Source organism: Xyrauchen texanus, chromosome 40 (genome assembly GCF_025860055.1).
Source record: "Xyrauchen texanus isolate HMW12.3.18 chromosome 40, RBS_HiC_50CHRs, whole genome shotgun sequence".
In the NCBI taxonomy this organism is placed as follows: domain Eukaryota; kingdom Metazoa; phylum Chordata; class Actinopteri; order Cypriniformes; family Catostomidae; genus Xyrauchen; species Xyrauchen texanus.
In genome coordinates, this window is record NC_068315.1 from 3,034,340 (window position 1) to 3,053,165 (window position 18,826).

An 18,826-nucleotide genomic window follows, 5' to 3' on the forward strand; every position below is an offset into this window, starting at 1 on the left:
GAGATTTTGTCACACTAAAATCATGTTAAGGTGCAGATTGTTTATGGCTTGTGGCTATACTTTAAAAAAAAGTGAGTATTTTGAAGTTTCTGGATTGGCCCCCATTCACTTCCATTGTAAGTGCCTCACTGTAACCCAGATTAAGTAAAAGGACGAAATATTATTTTTAAATAAAATATGATTTTTTATGTCACTTGAACTATTCATTTTTGACCAAAGAATTTGGTCTGTGCAAAATTGTAATCACTGCCCCTAGTGACCGAAGCTGAAAGTGTTGTTAGGGTGACCACAAGGTGGCGGCAAAAGCAAGTTATGTTTTAGTTGTAAATGATGTAATACAGTTATCAGGAATTACATTTTATTTAACCCTACTCCCTAACTGAAACCCACCCCTAAACTTAACCATATGTGGAGTAAAAACAGAATTATAATGGGTAAAATGCAACATCAGAATCACTCCCACCATTGTTTATGTGAACGTGATTACTTCCTGGTTTACACGGGACTAGAACAAGTGTATGGGATCATTTGATTCTTCTGATGTGTGATTGCACTTGTCAGTAAATCGGGGTGGATTTCAGGGTACATTCGGTTTCAGTTTTTGTGTGACCATGTTTGAAGTAAAACTTTATATTTTCATAACTGCTATAACAATCAGTGTTTCTAAACGTTTCAGGCAATCACTGTTCAAGCTGTCTTAATTTCAAATGGTGAATTTTCCTTTATTCTTATGAATTATGGTGACTGTGGTGTGATCTATCGTCCAGTGGAGGTAAAAGAAACACATCTTCTGTATCATAGAAATAACATATTCATATTCTATACTCTATAGCATCTCTTTATGTATATCATTTTATACTAATGATTGAAATAGGCTGGCTATGACACAGCAAACTCCACAAACTACTTTGTAATTCCTGGGTCAACCGATAACAACTTCCTCCCAAACCTCAAGAACTCCACTAATATAAATGTTCCAGGTCGTTGGGCCTTTTGTGTCTCAAAAGGTAAGAGTTACATAAGGAGTACTGTATGTTTAATTATAAGTTTGTCTATCATATTTTTGTGTGATAGCATTTAACAGAAAATGCAACGCAACGTTACGACAATCCCCACCTTAAGCAAATCAAATGTAAAATATCCATAAAGCAACTTCAATAATTCTGTATATGCATACACACATAAAATCAAATTGCTAACAGTATAATTCAACATACTTTATGCCATGTTTTATGTGATGTGTCTGTATTCCAACAGATTATGTCATTGGAGTTCAAATGAGACTTAAGTCATTTTCAGACCTAACGGAATATGAAAACGTTCTGATTTTTTTGGAGAACGTAAGTCACACCATAACGGTCTTTGCAAAAAACTGCGCTATTGTAAAGCAATGAAAACATGCACTGTTCAGGAAAGGTTAATTTGTTTGTCCATTTTTGTTTCAGCTAAAACAAGAGCTGAGAAATCATGGAGTGTCAGGCAACATAAAGCTGACCACCAGAAAAGTACAAAAGACAAAGCCGTAATGCCAGTTTTACACAGAGGGAAGAAAACATTGAATCGGAGATTGGTTCATGAAGCCTCTAATACCAAAATGTCTCACAAATGAAGATGAAAAATCAGATAAGAGGCAGGAATGTTGTTCTTCAGGAAGAGGAACTTGCATATGTGTTCACATTACACTCAATACATATTAATTACATTATTCCATTTGCATTTCGATCAGTTTGTCACTAAATGCAAAATGTAAGCTCGAAAATGTTTCATGAAAAGAAAAGCACTCTTAACTTGGTTCTGATTTGGTCCTTTATCTTTTTATCTTCAACATATATCTTGATTTAGCTGAAATAATCACATATAATCATTGTTTTTTCATTGCCACTTCCTGCTTTTAACTGCAGGGATTTAACCTAATTAAACAGATCTGTATAATGTGAAATTGTTATTGTCTGTTCTTCTAATTAAAGCCAATATCATGTCCATGTTAAAACAATATATTGCAAGTTCACTCAACTGTAAATGACTCATTGCTTTTACCTTCCTTGAACAGTTTTAACAGTGAGAATTATTGATTGCAATAAGACATTTCTAGAGCAACAGAATAACTTGTATCGAATATTCCTTTCTGTTATGCTTATGTAATGTGATTAACCTTCCAGTCACTTTGTGTTTTAACCTAATTAAAGAGAATTATTCTACCACTTTTCCATGTCAATACAAAGACTAGTACGTTCACACGACTGTAAATGTCTTGCTGTGCTTTTTACATCACAGTTTCAATGTTGTAGAACGCAAAACAGAACGGCACAAATGGTTTTAAAAACATCTGTGTAATGGAAGAGTGGCGTGGGTGATCTGTGTACAGAAATGTATGTACAATGGAAGTCTATGGGGGCTACAGATTGGATTTTCTTGCACCATAGACTTCCCATTTTAAGTGCACCAATGTTTTCTTTTTTTTTAAGTGTTTTTTACTATAAATCTCATCCTTTTCCAAGCTTGAATTGAACCGATTGCACCAGTAATTGGCAATATGCACAAAGAATGAGAATCGGTGAAAAAAGAGAATGTTGAAGTGAAAGTGAAAGTGGAGATTTATATATAAAAGGACTTAAATATTGTCCTGCTTCTCACCCACACCTATCATATACTGTATAAAGTCATTCACGTCTGAGATGGCATTAGGGTGAGTACAAAATAAGAGAAGTTTCATTTTTGGGTGAACCATCCCTTTAATTGTCAGTTTATTGTTAGGGCTGCATTTGATTAAAAAATATAATCAAATTAATTATGTGAAATGATGATTAATTAAATTAATTGCATATATAAATATTTGCAGAGAAAGACCCCCAAATAACAATAATTCAATATACTGTATAATAAACAAATAATTATATTTTAATACTTATTAACAAATGATATATTATATCTTAAATAATTGACCGGAGGTTTGGAGTGTACGCAGTTAGTTGCATAGGAAAGCCATGCCAGCCAAGATGTTCAGTGTGCTGTCAGTCTGCACTGGTCTCAGAACAGTTTTAAATGCACCTTATTTTCATCCTAACTCCTCATACAGCTTCTGAAAGCTTTTTGATGCACCCATTGATTCTCAGTGTGATAATGCACAGTTAATATAGGATTTCTAAGGTTAAAATAGTCTTATAGTTCTCGACTGCAGACATTGTGTTTAACAGCATACCTGTGGCAGGGCGGAGGGCGGGGCCGGGGCCAGGTGGGGATTCAACATACCTGTGGCAGGGCGGAGGGCGGGGCCGGGGCCAGGTGGGGATTCAGCATACCTGTGTCAAGGCGGTGCCGGGTAGGGATTCAGCATACCTGTGGCAGGGCGGAGGGCGGGGCCGGGGCCAGGGCCAGGTGGGGATTCAACATACCTGTGGCAGGGCGGAGGGCGGGGCCAGGTGGTGATTCTACACACTCGGTCCCTTATCAGGCTAATCAAGCCTCCGAAAGGGATAAAGGACGACTGTGGAGGATGGTGCGGGAGAGAGAAATTGTTTACGGGCATGTCTGTCATGTTTGTGTCTTTTGTTTAAGTTTATCTTTAAAATATTATTTATATTGCCAAGCCGGTTCTCGCCTCCTCCTTTCCATTGAAATCGCTTTACACTGGTGCCGAAATCCGGGAAGGAAGAGGGATGCCCGTCGCGGAGTCCTCGACAATGCCGTCCACCCGGGGGAGCACCGCTGCCATCCGCCGGGGAATGGAGTAGCCTGACCGCCTGGAGCGATGGAGCCGCTGCCAGGGGCAGGGGAGAGCCCTGCCATCCCCCATAAACGCGGAGGGGTCGAAAGAAGGACGCCGTCCACAAGGGGAGGAGGGAAGTGACTCACCGATAAGTAGGGCCGCTGCCAGGGGCGGAGGAGTGTCCCCACAAGTTGCCGGGAAAGCAGAAGGGTGTTCTGTCCGCCGGGGGTCGTGGGTGTGACTCCGGTCCGCCCGGGGAGGAGCAGCTGTTGTGACGGTGTATCAGAAAACCGGCGAGTAAGTTTTTTGTGTAAGTATTGGCCTTTTCTCTCTCTTTTAAATTTGACAGTGTTTTTTTTTGGCCTACACTTACAGGAAGTACACCTCCCACCCCCATTTTAAATGTTTCTGTTTCCCCTTGTCCCCTCCCTCATCCAGGTAGACGGGGATGACCTGCCGGCAGACAGGGTGGAAGGCACGCCCCTCCCCAGGTAAAAAGGGGGGTGTACGTCATGCTGGGGGTTATATGTATATATATGGCTTATTTTAAGGTTTTATTTATGGATTATACTAATTAATTGTTAAAGGGTTAACGACACAGCTTAATACTTTTCTTTTTAGGCCCATAAATATTTAAATGCAATTAAGTAATTATAAAGTTACTCATATTATCCAAAAAGTCCTACAAATTTAATTTACTGCATTAGAGGTATTTGTATTGTTTTGGATATCAGTGGTATTGGCATAAAAGTACTTGGTATCAGATTGAGAAGAATTTAAGTAGTATCGCCCATCCCAACGTGACTTGTCTTGAAAAGGAGCCCATCTTGACCAAAGGAGAGACAGTTCACCTGGTGACATCACACGAAAACAACTACTTGCAACAAAACAGCATAAATAATACTAAAAAAATAGATAAAACCGAGAGTTATATTCATATAGGCTGTATAATTGCAAAGGGAGCTTATAATCATAGTCACATTAAATAAAAAAGATACAGTATACTGTATACATATTAAAAAATAATGTGCCTATTCTTTTGCCGACCGCAAGGAGGAGACAGAGAGAGAGAGAGATGTTCTCACTCTTCTTGTTTAGCCCCGCCCCTTGTCATCAGACTTCCAGCTACTGAGAAAAGTTGAAACAAATAGAATTGGCGTGAGCACATAAAGTTTCTTCTTATTAGATTCCTCCGTAGGAGGGAATCTATTGTAATTGATGGTTTTATTATTATTATTATTATTATTATTATTAGATTCCTCCGTAAGGAGGGAATCTATTGTATTTGTCGGTTTTATTATTATTATTATTATTATTATTATTATTATTATTAGATTCCTCCGTAGGAGGGAATCTATTGTAATTGATGGTTTTATTATTATTATTATTATTATTAGATTCCTCCGTAGGAGGAATCTATTGTAATTGATGGTTTTATTATTATTATTATTATTATTATTATTATTATTATTATTATTATTCTTCTCCTTGAGCCCCAATAGCTCAAAAGTCACTAGTCAAAAATTTTCTAAATTGGCACATTGATACTCCATGCCAACGGGTACCCCCAAACCAAGAATGGCCCACATTCAGCCCATAGGTGGCGCTACAGGCCACGCCCAAAAAACAAAATTCAAAGTGATACAATTTCCACGCCATTTGTCCAAATCTTCTGAAATTTGGTGTACATGCCTCATTCCTCATGGGGAACAAAAAGCCTCAAGAACCCATAACTTCCGCCATGATGGATTTTCCCGTACGTTGAAAATTTGCGAAAACCTACAAAACTCTTCTTCTCCTGAACCGTAGCTCCAATTGACTTGAAATTTGGTACACATGTGTAGAATGGACATCCTTGAAAGCGTTACTTAGGAAAAATGAATACGATACAAAATGGCTGAAAGGGCGTGTTTATGTAAATGTCCAAATTTTAACAATATATACGTGTCAATAAATCAAATGTAATTTTGACTGATGGTTTTTCAAACCTAACATGCTTAAAGATGACATCACTCTGAAGTACTGTGCAAAGAATGGCCATGCCAAAATTCCCATTTTCTGGTCAAAAATGTTCTAATTTGGTAAATTAATAGTACAGGCCAACAGGAATCCACAAACCAAGAATGACCGACATCACGCCACTAGGGGGCACTACAGGACAAGCCAAAATTCCCATTTTCTGGTCAAAAATGTTCTAATTCGGTTACAAGAATAGTACAGGCCAACAGGAATCCACAAACCAAGAATGACCGACATTAGCCACTAGGGAGCACTACAGGACAAGCCAAAATTCCCATTTTCTGGTCAAAAATTTTCTAATTTGGTACTTTGATACTACAGGCCAACAGGAACCCACATACCAAGTGTGGCCCACATTAAGCCCTTAGGGAGCTACAGGCTACTCCAAAATTTCGTTTTCTGGTCAAAAGCGTTCTAATTTAGTACATTGATACTGCAGGTCAACAGGAACCCTCAAACCAAGAATGGCCAACATTAAGCCCCTAGGGGGCACTACAGGCCATGCCGAAATTCCCATGTTCTGGTCAAAAATTTTCTAATTTGGTACATTAATAGTACAGGCCAAAAGGAATCCACAAACCAAGAATGACCGACATTCACCACTAGGTGGCGCTAGAGGCCAAGCCGAAATTCCCATTTTCTGGTCAAAAAAGTTATAATTTGGTACATTGATACTACAGGCCAACAGGAACCCACAAACCAAGTATGGCCCACATTTGCCATTAGGGGGCGCTACAGGCCACTCCCAACTACAAAACTCTTCTTCTCCTGAACCGTAGCTCCAATTGACTTGAAATTTGGTACACATGTGTAGAATGGACATCCTTGAAAACGTTACTTAGGAAAAATGAATATGATACAAAATGGCTGAAAGGAGTGTTTATGTAAATGTCCAAATTTTAACAATATATACGTGTCAATAAATCAAATGTAATTTTGACTGATGGTTTTCAAACCTAACATGCTTAAAGATGACATCACTCTGAAGTACTGTGCAAAGAATGGCCATGCCAAAATTCCCATTTTCTGGTCAAAAATGTTCTAATTTGGTAAATTAATAGTACAGGCCAACAGGAATCCACAAACCAAGAATGACCGACATACGCCACTAGGGGCACTACAGGACAAGCCAAAATTCCCATTTTCTGGTCAAAAATGTTCTAATTCAGTACAAGAATAGTACAGGCCAACAGGAATCCACAAACCAAGAATGACCGACATTAAGCCACTAGGGAGCACTACAGGACAAGCCAAAATTCCCATTTTCTGGTCAAAAATTTTCTAATTTGGTACTTTGATACTACAGGCCAACAGGAACCCACATACCAAGTGTGGCCCACATTAAGCCCTTAGGGAGCTACAGGCTACTCCAAAATTTAGTTTTCTGGTCAAAAGCGTTCTAATTTGGTACATTGATACTGCAGGTCAACAGGAACCCTCAAACCAAGAATGGCCAACATTTGCCCCTAGGGGCACTACAGGCCATGCCGAAATTCCCATTTTCTGGTCAAAAATGTTCTAATTTGGTACATTAATAGTACAGGCCAAAGGAATCCACAAACCAAGAATGACCGACATTCACCACTAGGTGAGCTAGAGGCCAAGCCGAAATTCCCATTTTCTGGTCAAAAAAGTTATAATTTGGTACATTGATACTACAGGCCAACAGGAACCCACAAACCAAGTATGGCCCACATTAAGCCATTAGAGAGCTACAGGCCACTCCCAAAATTTCGTTTTCTGGTCAAAAATTTTCTAATATGGTACATTGATACTACTGGCCAACAGGAACCCACAAACAAAGAATGGCCAACATTAAGCCCCTAGGGAGCACTAGAGGCCACCCGAAATTCCCATTTTATGGTCAAAAATGTTCTAATTTGGTACATTGATACTACAGGTCAACAGGAACCCTCAAACCATGAATGGCCAACATTCACCCCTAGGGAGCTACAGGTAATTCCCAAAAGTCCCATTTTCTGGTCAAATATTTTCTAATTATGTACATTGATACTACAGGCCAACAGGAACCCACAAACCAAGAATGACCCACATTTGCCCATAGGAGGCTACAGGCCACGCCCCAAAAAATATTTTCAAAGTGATACCATTTCCACGCCATTTAACCAATTCTTTTGAATCTTGGTGTACATGCCTCATTTCTCATTGGGAACAAAAACGCCTCAAGGATCCATAAGGTATGATGGATTTTCCTGTAGACTGAAAATGTTTAGTTTAGGATTCAGACAGAAATACATGTTTTTGGATTCATCCATTGAGAGGGTTTAACCCCAACCCTCTACTGATCAATTTGAAATGATTTGCCATTTTGAGGAGGAATCCGCATTGCTGCTTGCAGCTATATTTATTATTATTATTATTATTATTATTCTTCTTCTCCTTGAGCCCCAATAGCTCAAAAGTCACTGGTCAAAAATTTTCTAAATTGGCACATTGATACTCCATGCCAGCGGTACCCCCAAACCAAGAATGGCCCACATTCGCCCATAGGTGGCGCTACAGGCCACGCCCAAAAAACAAAATTCAAAGTGATACCATTTCCATGCCATTTGTCCAAATCTTCTGAAATTTGGTGTACATGCCTCATTCCTCATGGGGAACAAAAAGCCTCAAGAACCCATAACTTCCGCCATGATGGATTTTCCCGTCACGTTGAAAATTTGCGAAAACCTACAAAACTCTTCTTCTCCTGAACCGTAGCTCCAATTGACTTGAAATTTGGTACACATGTGTAGAATGGACATCCTTGAAAGCGTTACTTAGGAAAAATGAATACGATACAAAATGGCTGAAAGGGGCATGTTTATGTAAATGTCCAAATTTTAACAATATATACGTGTCAATAAATCAAATTTAATTTTGACTGATGGTTTTCAAACCTAACATGCTTAAAGATGACATCACTCTGAAGTACTGTGCAAAGAATGGCCATGCCAAAATTCCCATTTTCTGGTCAAAAATGTTCTAATTTGGTAAATTAATAGTACAGGCCAACAGGAATCCACAAACCAAGAATGACCGACATACGCCACTAGGGGCACTACAGGACAAGCCAAAATTCCCATTTTCTGGTCAAAAATGTTCTAATTCGGTACAAGAATAGTACAGGCCAACAGGAATCCACAAACCAAGAATGACCGACATTAAGCCACTAGGGAGCACTACAGGACAAGCCAAAATTCCCATTTTCTGGTCAAAAATTTTCTAATTTGGTACTTTGATACTACAGGCCAACAGGAACCCACATACCAAGTGTGGCCCACATTAAGCCCTTAGAGAGCTACAGGCTACTCCAAAATTTAGTTTTCTGGTCAAAAGCGTTCTAATTTGGTACATTGATACTGCAGGTCAACAGGAACCCTCAAACCAAGAATGGCCAACATTAAGCCCTAGAGAGCACTACAGGCCATGCCGAAATTCCCATTTTCTGGTCAAAAATGTTCTAATTTGGTACATTAATAGTACAGGCCAAAGGAATCCACAAACCAAGAATGACCGACATTCACCACTAGGTGAGCTAGAGGCCAAGCCGAAATTCCCATTTTCTGGTCAAAAAGTTATAATTTGGTACATTGATACTACAGGCCAACAGGAACCCACAAACCAAGTATGGCCCACATTAAGCCATTAGAGAGCTACAGGCCACTCCCAAAATTTAGTTTTCTGGTCAAAAATTTTCTAATATGGTACATTGATACTACTGGCCAACAGGAACCCACAAACAAAGAATGGCCAACATTAAGCCCCTAGGGAGCACTAGAGGCCACTTGAAATTCCCATTTTATGGTCAAAAATGTTCTAATTTGGTACATTGATACTACAGGTCAACAGGAACCCTCAAACCAAGAATGGCCAACATTCACCCCTAGGGAGCACTACAGGTAATTCCCAAAAGTCCCATTTTCTGGTCAAATATTTTCTAATTATGTACATTGATACTACAGGCCAACAGGAACCCACAAACCAAGAATGACCCACATTTGCCCATAGGAGGCTACAGGCCACGCCCCCAAAAATATTTTCAAAGTGATACCATTTCCACGCCATTTAACCAATTCTTTTGAATCTTGGTGTACATGCCTCATTTCTCATTGGGAACAAAAACGCCTCAAGGATCCATAAGGTATGATGGATTTTCCTGTAGACTGAAAATGTTTAGTTTAGGATTCAGACAGAAATACATGTTTTTGGATTCATCCATTGAGAGGGTTTAACCCCAACCCTCTACTGATCAATTTGAAATGATTTGCCATTTTGAGGAGGAATCCGCATTGCTGCTTGCAGCTATATTTATTATTATTATTATTCTTCTTCTCCTTGAGCCCCAATAGCTCAAAAGTCACTGGTCAAAAATTTTCTAAATTGGCACATTGATACTCCATGCCAGCGGGTACCCCCAAACCAAGAATGGTCAACATTCAGCCCATAGGTGGCGCTACAGGCCACGCCCAAAAACAAAAATTCAAAGTGATATAATTTCCACCCCATTTGTCCAAATCTTCTGAAACTTTGTAAACATGCCTCATTTCTCATGGGGAACAAAAAGCCTCAAGGACCCATACTTCTGCCATTATGGATTTTCCTGTACAGTGAAAATTTTGGAAAACCTACAAAACTCTTCTTCTCCTGAACCTCAGCTCCAATTGACTTGGAATTTGGCACACGTGTGTAGTATGTATGTCTTTCCAAGCGTTACTTAGCAAAAATGAATACAATACAAAATGGCTGAAATGGGCGTGTTTATGTAAATGTACACACAAAAGATGATCAAAAATTTTTAAAATCCCATTGATTTACAATGGCTGAGCAAAAGTGCTCCCTCTACTGGACAAATATGGTCCACATGTAAAATCCCATTCACTTACATTGGCTGAGCAAAGAGGCTCCCTCTACTGGAGTAACTCTGTCTACCACATGCAGCTCTTCTGTAGCAATCTCTCTAATGAAGCATTTAGGTCTCCTAGTGGGTGGAGCTCAGACTTAGACTACAGAAGACGTTTTGCGTCTGCATGGAGGTATGTCAAATCAATTGTGTGTCTTAATGCTTTCCAGTTTGAACATTCAAGCGATTTTACACTATTCAACTCAACAAAGGCAAAACAACTCAAATAAATGTTTTCGAGCAGTTTGTGTGACACAGCGGCGAGCAGCGTCGGCGTCTAGCGTTCGCTGCGCCGATGAGAGTTAAGCTTTCCCTTCTTGCGTTTCAGCGGACAATTTCATAAACCAAAATACATGATATATTGGGGTGTCTGCTATATCTCAAGTGAACAAACAGTTGATAAAGAAATCGGGTATCAATATATTGAATTATGAATTATTGAAGGGGTCTAGTGATGCGCTGTGATGTCCTGTTAGATTTTTCTCTATCGAGACAGCGTTAGCGTATCAAAACTTCCGAGTATGATGTTGTTTAATTGTCTCTGACAACACGCCAATCCTCGGCGAGATCATTTTTGCTCGCATCTTCCACGAAGGTTTGTTGGTTGTGTACAATGGTTGCCTGCTTGAACATTCAAGCGATTTTACACTATTCAACTCAACAAAGGCAAAACAACTCAAATAAATGTTTTCGAGCAGTTTGTGTGACACAGCGGCGAGCAGCGTCGCGACTAGCGCTTCGCTGCGCCGATGAGAGTTAGCTTTCACAGCTTCATGCGTTTGAGCGGACAATTTCATACACCAAAATACATGATATATTGGGGTGTCTGTTATGTATCAAGTGAACAAACAGTTGATAAAGAAATTGGGTATCAATATATTTAATTATGAATTATTGTGAACAACACGGATGCGCTGTGGTGTCCTGTTAAGATTTTTCTCTCGAAACAGCGTTAACAGCTTAAACAAAATACTGCGTTATTTTTGCACATACAGATACATTTAATACATCGTCACAAACTATGAAAGTTGTACTTTTATTTGTTGTAAAATAAAGAAAATATACCGTGTGCTCTTTGTCTAAGCGAATATCTTTCTGAAACACGTCACAAAAACTTACACAAACATGAAACATATGTCTAAAGAAAGTAGGGATGGGCTGATCAATCCTAGCATTATCAAAACTTCCGAGAATGATGTTGTTTAATTGTCTCTGACAACACGCAAACCCATGGCGAGATCATTTTTGCTCGCATCATCATGAAGGTTTGTCGGTTGTATACAATGTTTGCCTGTTTGAACATTCAAGCGATTTTACACTATTCAACTCAACAAATGTCAAAACAACTCAAATACATGTTTGCGAGCTGTTTGTGTGACACAGCGAGCAGCGTCGCGTCTAACTCCACGCACTCCGATGTCTTTCGCTGCTGCTAGCGTCTGAGCGGACAATTTCATACAACAGAGTGTCAAAATACATGATATATTGAGGAGTCTGTTATGTCTCAAGTGAACAAACAGTTGAGAAAGAAATCTGGAATAACTATATTTTATTCTGGCATTATTCCAGATGGCGTCCTGCTATATTTTTCTCTCGAAACAGCGGAAACAACTTAAACAAAATACTGCGTCATTTTTGCCCATACAGAAACATGCAAGACATCATTACGAACTATGAAATGTGTACTTTTATTTGTGTACACTTACAATAACAACAAAACCTTGTGCTTTTGTAACATAAATAAACAGGGTGCTCAGTCTCTGTCTTCGCGATTATTTTTCTGAAACACGTCACAAAATTCAAGTGAACAAAATCAACCATTCACGCAGTCTGTATTTTATCATCTCACAATGAATACAAATGCAACAAGCATGGCACAAAACGAAAATAATGATACTTCTCAGTTCTCAAAAGATTAAACTGAACTGTGCCTTAAGTATCGTATCATGCGATAAAAGCCTCTTAAAGAGACAGTAACAATTTAGCCTTAGTCCTGAACATAGACATTCCCAAGTAATTGAGAAGTACAAATGGTATTATTTTAAGTTTTTTTATTTCTCTCTTACCTTGTAAAATGCCACGTTTTTGAATGGCATGTAAACACAATCACTCCATTTTTTTCACTGGATCTGTTGCTATTTTAATGATTTAAAAATCAAAGCACTGACCATTTAAAGTGTGAGCTTGTAGGCTACATTTTGAAATAGTTATAAACAGTCACAGCTATACAGTGTTATTATGTGCCTAGATAGTCTTTCAAATAAAATTGCTTGTGATATGCTTATGTAAATCACACAAAAAAACAGAAAAAAATCTTAAGAGAGAAGTGAAAGTGAAAGTAGAGATTTTCAAAGTGATTTTTCATTCAAAGTGATACAATTTCCACGCCATTTGTCTAAATCTTCTGAAACTTGGTGTACATGCCTCATTCCTCATGGGGAACAAAAAAGCCTTAAGGACCCATAACTTTCACCATGATGGATTTTCCCGTACGTTGAAAATTTGCGAAAACCTAAAAATACTCTTCTTCTCCTGAACCGTAGCTCCAATTGACTTGAAATTTGGTACACATTTGTAGAATGGACATCCTTGAAAACATTACTTAGGAAAAATGAATGTGATACAAAATGTCTGAAAGGAGCGTGTTTATGTAAATGTCCAAATTTTAACAATATATACCTGTCAATAAATCAAATGTAATTTTGACTGATGGTTTTCAAACCTAACATGCTTCAAGATGACATCACTCTGAAGTACTGCATAAAGAATGGCCGACATTAAGCCCCTAGGGACGCTACAGGCCATGTCGAAATTCCCATTTTCTGGTCTAAAATGTTCTAATTTGGTACAATGGTACTACAGGCCAACAGGAACCCACAAACCAAGAATGGCCGACATTAAGCCACTAGAGGAGCTAAAGGCCACGCCAAAATTCCGTTTTCTGGTCAAATTTTTTTTAATTTGGTACATTGATACTACAGGCAGACAGGAACCCACAAACCAAGAATGGACAACATTCACCCCTAGGAGCGCTACAGGCCATGCCAAAATTCCCATTTTCTGGTCAAAAATGTTCTAATTTGGTACACTGATACTACATGCCAACAGGAACCCACAAACCACGAATGGCCAACATTAAGCCATTAGGAAGCTACAGGTAATTCCAAAAATCCCATTTTCTGGTCAAACATTTTCTAATTTGGTGTATTGAGTCTACAGGCCGACAGGAACCCACAAACCAAGAAAGGCCCACATTAAGCCCCTAGGAGCGCTACAGAGCCACTCCAAAATTCCCATTTTCTGGTCAAATATTTTCTAATTTTGTACATTTATACTACAGGCCAACAGGAACCCACAAACCAAGAATGACCAACATTTGCCCATAGGTGGCGCTACAGGCCACGCCCCAAATTTTTTTTTCAAAATGATATAATATCCACCCCATTTGTCCAATTCTTCTGAAACTTGGTGTACATGCCGCATTTCTCATTGGGAACAAAAAAGCCTCAAGGATCCATAAGGTCGGTATGGATTTTCCTGTACATTGAAAATGTTTTGTTTAGGAATCAGGCGAAGACATGTTTTTTGAATTACTTAATTGGGAGGGTTTATCCCCAACCATCTACTGATCAATTTTAAATGATTTGCCATTTTGAGGAGGAATCCGCATTGCTGCTTGCAGCTATATTTATTATTATTATTATTATTATTATTATTATTATTATTATTCTCCTTGAGCCCCAATAGCTCAAAAAGTCTCTGGTCAAAAATTTTCTAAATTGGCACATTGATACTCCATGCCAATGGGTACCCCCAAACCAAGAATGGCCCACATTCGCCCATAGGTGGCGCTACAGGCCACGCCCAAAAAACAAAATTCAAAGTGATACAATTTCCATGCCATTTGTCCAAATCTTCTGAAATTTGGTGTACATGCCTCATTCCTCATGGGGAACAAAAAGCCTCAAGAACCCATAACTTCGCCATGATGGATTTTCCCGTACGTTGAAAATTTGCGAAAACCTACAAAACTCTTCTTCTCTTGAACCGTAGCTCAATTGACTTGAAATTTGGTACACATGTGTAGAATGGACATCCTTGAAAGCGTTACTTAGGAAAAATGAATACTGATACAAAATGGCTGAAAGGACGTGTTTATGTAAATGTCCAAATTTTAACAATATATACGTGTCAATAAATCAAATGTAATTTTGACTGATGGTTTTTCAAACCTAACATGCTTAAAGATGACATCACTCTGAAGTACTGTGCAAAGAATGGCCATGCCAAAATTCCCATTTTCTGGTCAAAAATGTTCTAATTTGGTAAATTAATAGTACAGGCCAACAGGAATCCACAAACCAAGAATGACCGACATACGCCACTAGGGGCACTACAGGACAAGCCAAAATTCCCATTTTCTGGTCAAAAATGTTCTAATTCGGTACAAGAATAGTACAGGCCAACAGGAATCCACAAACCAAGAATGACCGACATTAAGCCACTAGGGAGCACTACAGGACAAGCCAAAATTCCCATTTTCTGGTCAAAAATTTTCTAATTTGGTACTTTGATACTACAGGCCAACAGGAACCCACATACCAAGTGTGGCCCACATTAAGCCCTTAGGAGGCTACAGGCTACTCCAAAATTTAGTTTTCTGGTCAAAAGCGTTCTAATTTGGTACATTGATACTGCAGGTCAACAGGAACCCTCAAACCAAGAATGGCCAACATTAAGCCCTAGAGAGCACTACAGGCCATGCCGAAATTCCCATTTTCTGGTCAAAAATGTTCTAATTTGGTACATTAATAGTACAGGCCAAAAGGAATCCACAAACCAAGAATGACCGACATTCACCACTAGGTGGCGCTAGAGGCCAAGCCGAAATTCCCATTTTCTGGTCAAAAAGTTATAATTTGGTACATTGATACTACAGGCCAACAGGAACCCACAAACCAAGTATGGCCCACATTAGCCATTAGAGAGCTACAGGCCACTCCCAAAATTTCGTTTTCTGGTCAAAAATTTTCTAATATGGTACATTGATACTACTGGCCAACAGGAACCCACAAACAAAGAATGGCCAACATTAAGCCCCTAGGGGGCACTAGAGGCCACTCGAAATTCCCATTTTATGGTCAAAAATGTTCTAATTTGGTACATTGATACTACAGGTCAACAGGAACCCTCAAACCAAGAATGGCCAACATTCACCCCTAGGGAGCGCTACAGGTAATTCCCAAAAGTCCCATTTTCTGGTCAAATATTTTCTAATTATGTACATTGATACTACAGGCCAACAGGAACCCACAAACCAAGAATGACCCACATTTGCCCATAGGAGGCGCTACAGGCCACGCCCCCAAAACATATTTTCAAAGTGATACCATTTCCACGCCATTTAACCAATTCTTTTGAATCTTGGTGTACATGCCTCATTTCTCATTGGGAACAAAAACGCCTCAAGGATCCATAAGGTATGATGGATTTTCCTGTAGACTGAAAATGTTTCGTTTAGGATTCAGACAGAAATACATGTTTTTTGGATTCATCCATTGAGAGGGTTTAACCCCAACCCTCTACTGATCAATTTGAAATGATTTGCCATTTTGAGGAGGAATCCGCATTGCTGCTTGCAGCTATATTTATTATTATTATGACTATTATTATTGGGGTTTTTTTAGCAATGGTTTGAGGCTACACTACCCCTCTGCTACGTGAAAATGGAAGGGAGGTGTTTTGCTAACACTGTTAATTTTCCGACACCACGAAGGTAAACTGGACTTTGTAGATCACATTCGGACAGATGTTAATAGCTGCACCATTTCATAGAAGCACTTGAATGATATGTGTGGATTTCTGCTTCGAAGTTGTTGTGAATAATTTGTGTTGAAATGCGTGAAATGTCGTATTATAATGCATGCAATTTTATAATATTAAATAAAGGAGTACATTTATTTTATGCTATACAAGTTATTTATCCCACTTTATAAAAAAAAAAAAAATACAAAAAAAAACATCTTAATGGTGATTGTTGTAAAATTAATTAAAATAAAATGTGCACTTTCACATATGTACACGCCTAATATGTATGTATATTGTATCTCTGGAGTAACGGAATACATGGAACGGGTATTTAAAATACAAAATATAAGTAACTGTATTCCATTACAGTTACAATTCAAATAATTGGTAATTAGAATACAGTTACATTCAAAAGTATTTTGATTATTGAAGAGATTGCTTTGCATTTTATGGTCATTTGTTTCATTTAATATTTAGTGCTTTCAGATGGAAAACATTTATACATATAAATGATGTGATCCAAAGTGCATTTGAACAGTGATGAAACACTTTCTTATGATGTGTGACATTCATACAAGCAGACAGAGAAGTACGTTTGAAGTAAGTTTGGAGCAGAAGAAATAGAAATAATCCTTGTGTAAATTGTTAGCTTTACGCTAAGCTAAAATGCTAATTCTAACCATTTTACATGCACGTTACCAGACACAATCATATTTCTTTATCAAGAAAATTCACGCTGGATCATAATTTTTTTTTTCTAGTAAGATCTTTGATATTAGGGCAAAAATCATATTCTTGATAATAATTTTTTTATTGTTTTCCTGTAAAAATTTCTAAAAATCCTTCAAACAAGATCAGTTTGATAAATCTTGTTTTAGAAATAACACTGCATAAGATATTTTGGTTTTTTTAGAGAATGTATTTTTAACATGTATTTTGTCTTACTGAGTTTTTATAGTCAAAACAAGTGAAAAAAATCGACCAATGCTGAAGAAGTAATCCAAAGTATTTAGATTACGTTACTGACCTCGAGTATTCTAATGGAATGCATTACAAATTAATTTTTACAGCATGTATTCTGTAATCTGGAATACATTTCAAAAGTAATCCTCCCAACCCTGACTGAATATATATATATGTGTGTGTGTGTGTGTATACACACACACTGGCGACCAAAAGTTTGGAATAATGTTCAGATTTTGCTCTTATGGAAAGAAATTGGTACATTTATTCACCAAAGTGGCATTCAGCTGATCACAATATATAAGCAGGACATTAATAATGTGAAAAATGACTATTACAATTAGAACTACTTCAAATAGTTCTCATGACAGCTTTGCAGATCCTTGTTATTCTAGTGGTCAGTTTGTCCAGATACTCATGTGACCTTTCACCCCACACTTCCTGTAGCAGTTGATCTTTCACCCCACACTTCCTGTAGCACTTGCCATAGATGTGACTGTCTTGTCGGGCACTTCTCACGTACCTTACAGTCTAACTGATCCCACAAAAGCTCAATGGGGTTAAGATCCGTAACACTCTTTTCCAATTATCTGTTGTCCAATGTCTGTGTTTCTTTGCCCACTCAAACCTTTTCTTTTTGATTTTCTGTTTCAAAAGTGTCTTTTTCTTTGCAATTCTTCCCATAAGTCCTCCTGAGTCTTCTCTTTATTGTTGTACATGAAACTGGTGTTTAGCAGGTAGAATTCAATGAAGCTGTCAGCGGAGGACATGTGAGGCGTCTATTTCTCAAACTAGAGACTCTGATGTACTGATCCTCTTGTTTAGTTGTACATCTGGTCTTCCACGTCTCTTTCTGTCCTTGTTAGAGACAGTTGTGCTTTGTCTTTGAAGACTTTAGTGTACACCTTTGTATGAAAGCATTTTCAAGCCGCCTTCATTCCTCAAAACAGTTTCTTTTTTGCCATGTTTGACCTAATATTGACCTTAAGACATGCCAGTCTATTGCACACTGTGGCAACTCAAAAACAAACACAAAGACAACGTTCAGCATCATTTAATGAATCAAATATCTTTCAGTTGTGTTTGATATAATGGCAAGTGATTTTCTAGAAGCAAATTATCAATTTAGCATGATTACTCAAGGATAAGGTGTTGGAGTGATGGTGCTGTTTTTTGGCCGCCAGTGTATATACTGTATGTGTATATGTATATATATATATATTCACATATGTAGAACGGATATTGACTTTGTGTTGTCTCTTGAAGTTTCATGAGTCATGTGCAATGTGGCTAAAGGCACACCTTAAGGAAAATTAACTTTTTTTCTTTTCACAAAATGTCTCAAGATTCAAGAAATACATGTGGAACAGAATGTGGTTTTGAATGAAATGCATTCTTTAAAAAAAGGTGGCTTTTACCCCTCATTT

The 18,826-nt window shown here is 38.2% G+C and overlaps 1 protein-coding gene across 50 annotated transcripts in view; it reads left to right on the top strand.

Moving 5' to 3' along the window:
• Nucleotides 1-2,215, top strand: part of LOC127633204 (uncharacterized) — a 53,760-nt gene extending 51,545 nt beyond the window's left edge. For all 50 annotated transcript variants that reach the window (XM_052112070.1, XM_052112075.1, XM_052112074.1 and 47 more), the window contains 4 exons: nucleotides 677-772; nucleotides 875-1,007; nucleotides 1,258-1,340; nucleotides 1,446-2,215. In XM_052112070.1, the coding sequence (XP_051968030.1) occupies nucleotides 677-772; nucleotides 875-1,007; nucleotides 1,258-1,340; nucleotides 1,446-1,526 (393 nt within the window). In that variant the 3' untranslated portion in view covers nucleotides 1,527-2,215. The remainder of the gene's footprint in view (nucleotides 1-676; nucleotides 773-874; nucleotides 1,008-1,257; nucleotides 1,341-1,445) is intronic.
• The last annotated feature ends 16,611 nt before the right edge of the window (nucleotides 2,216-18,826 follow it).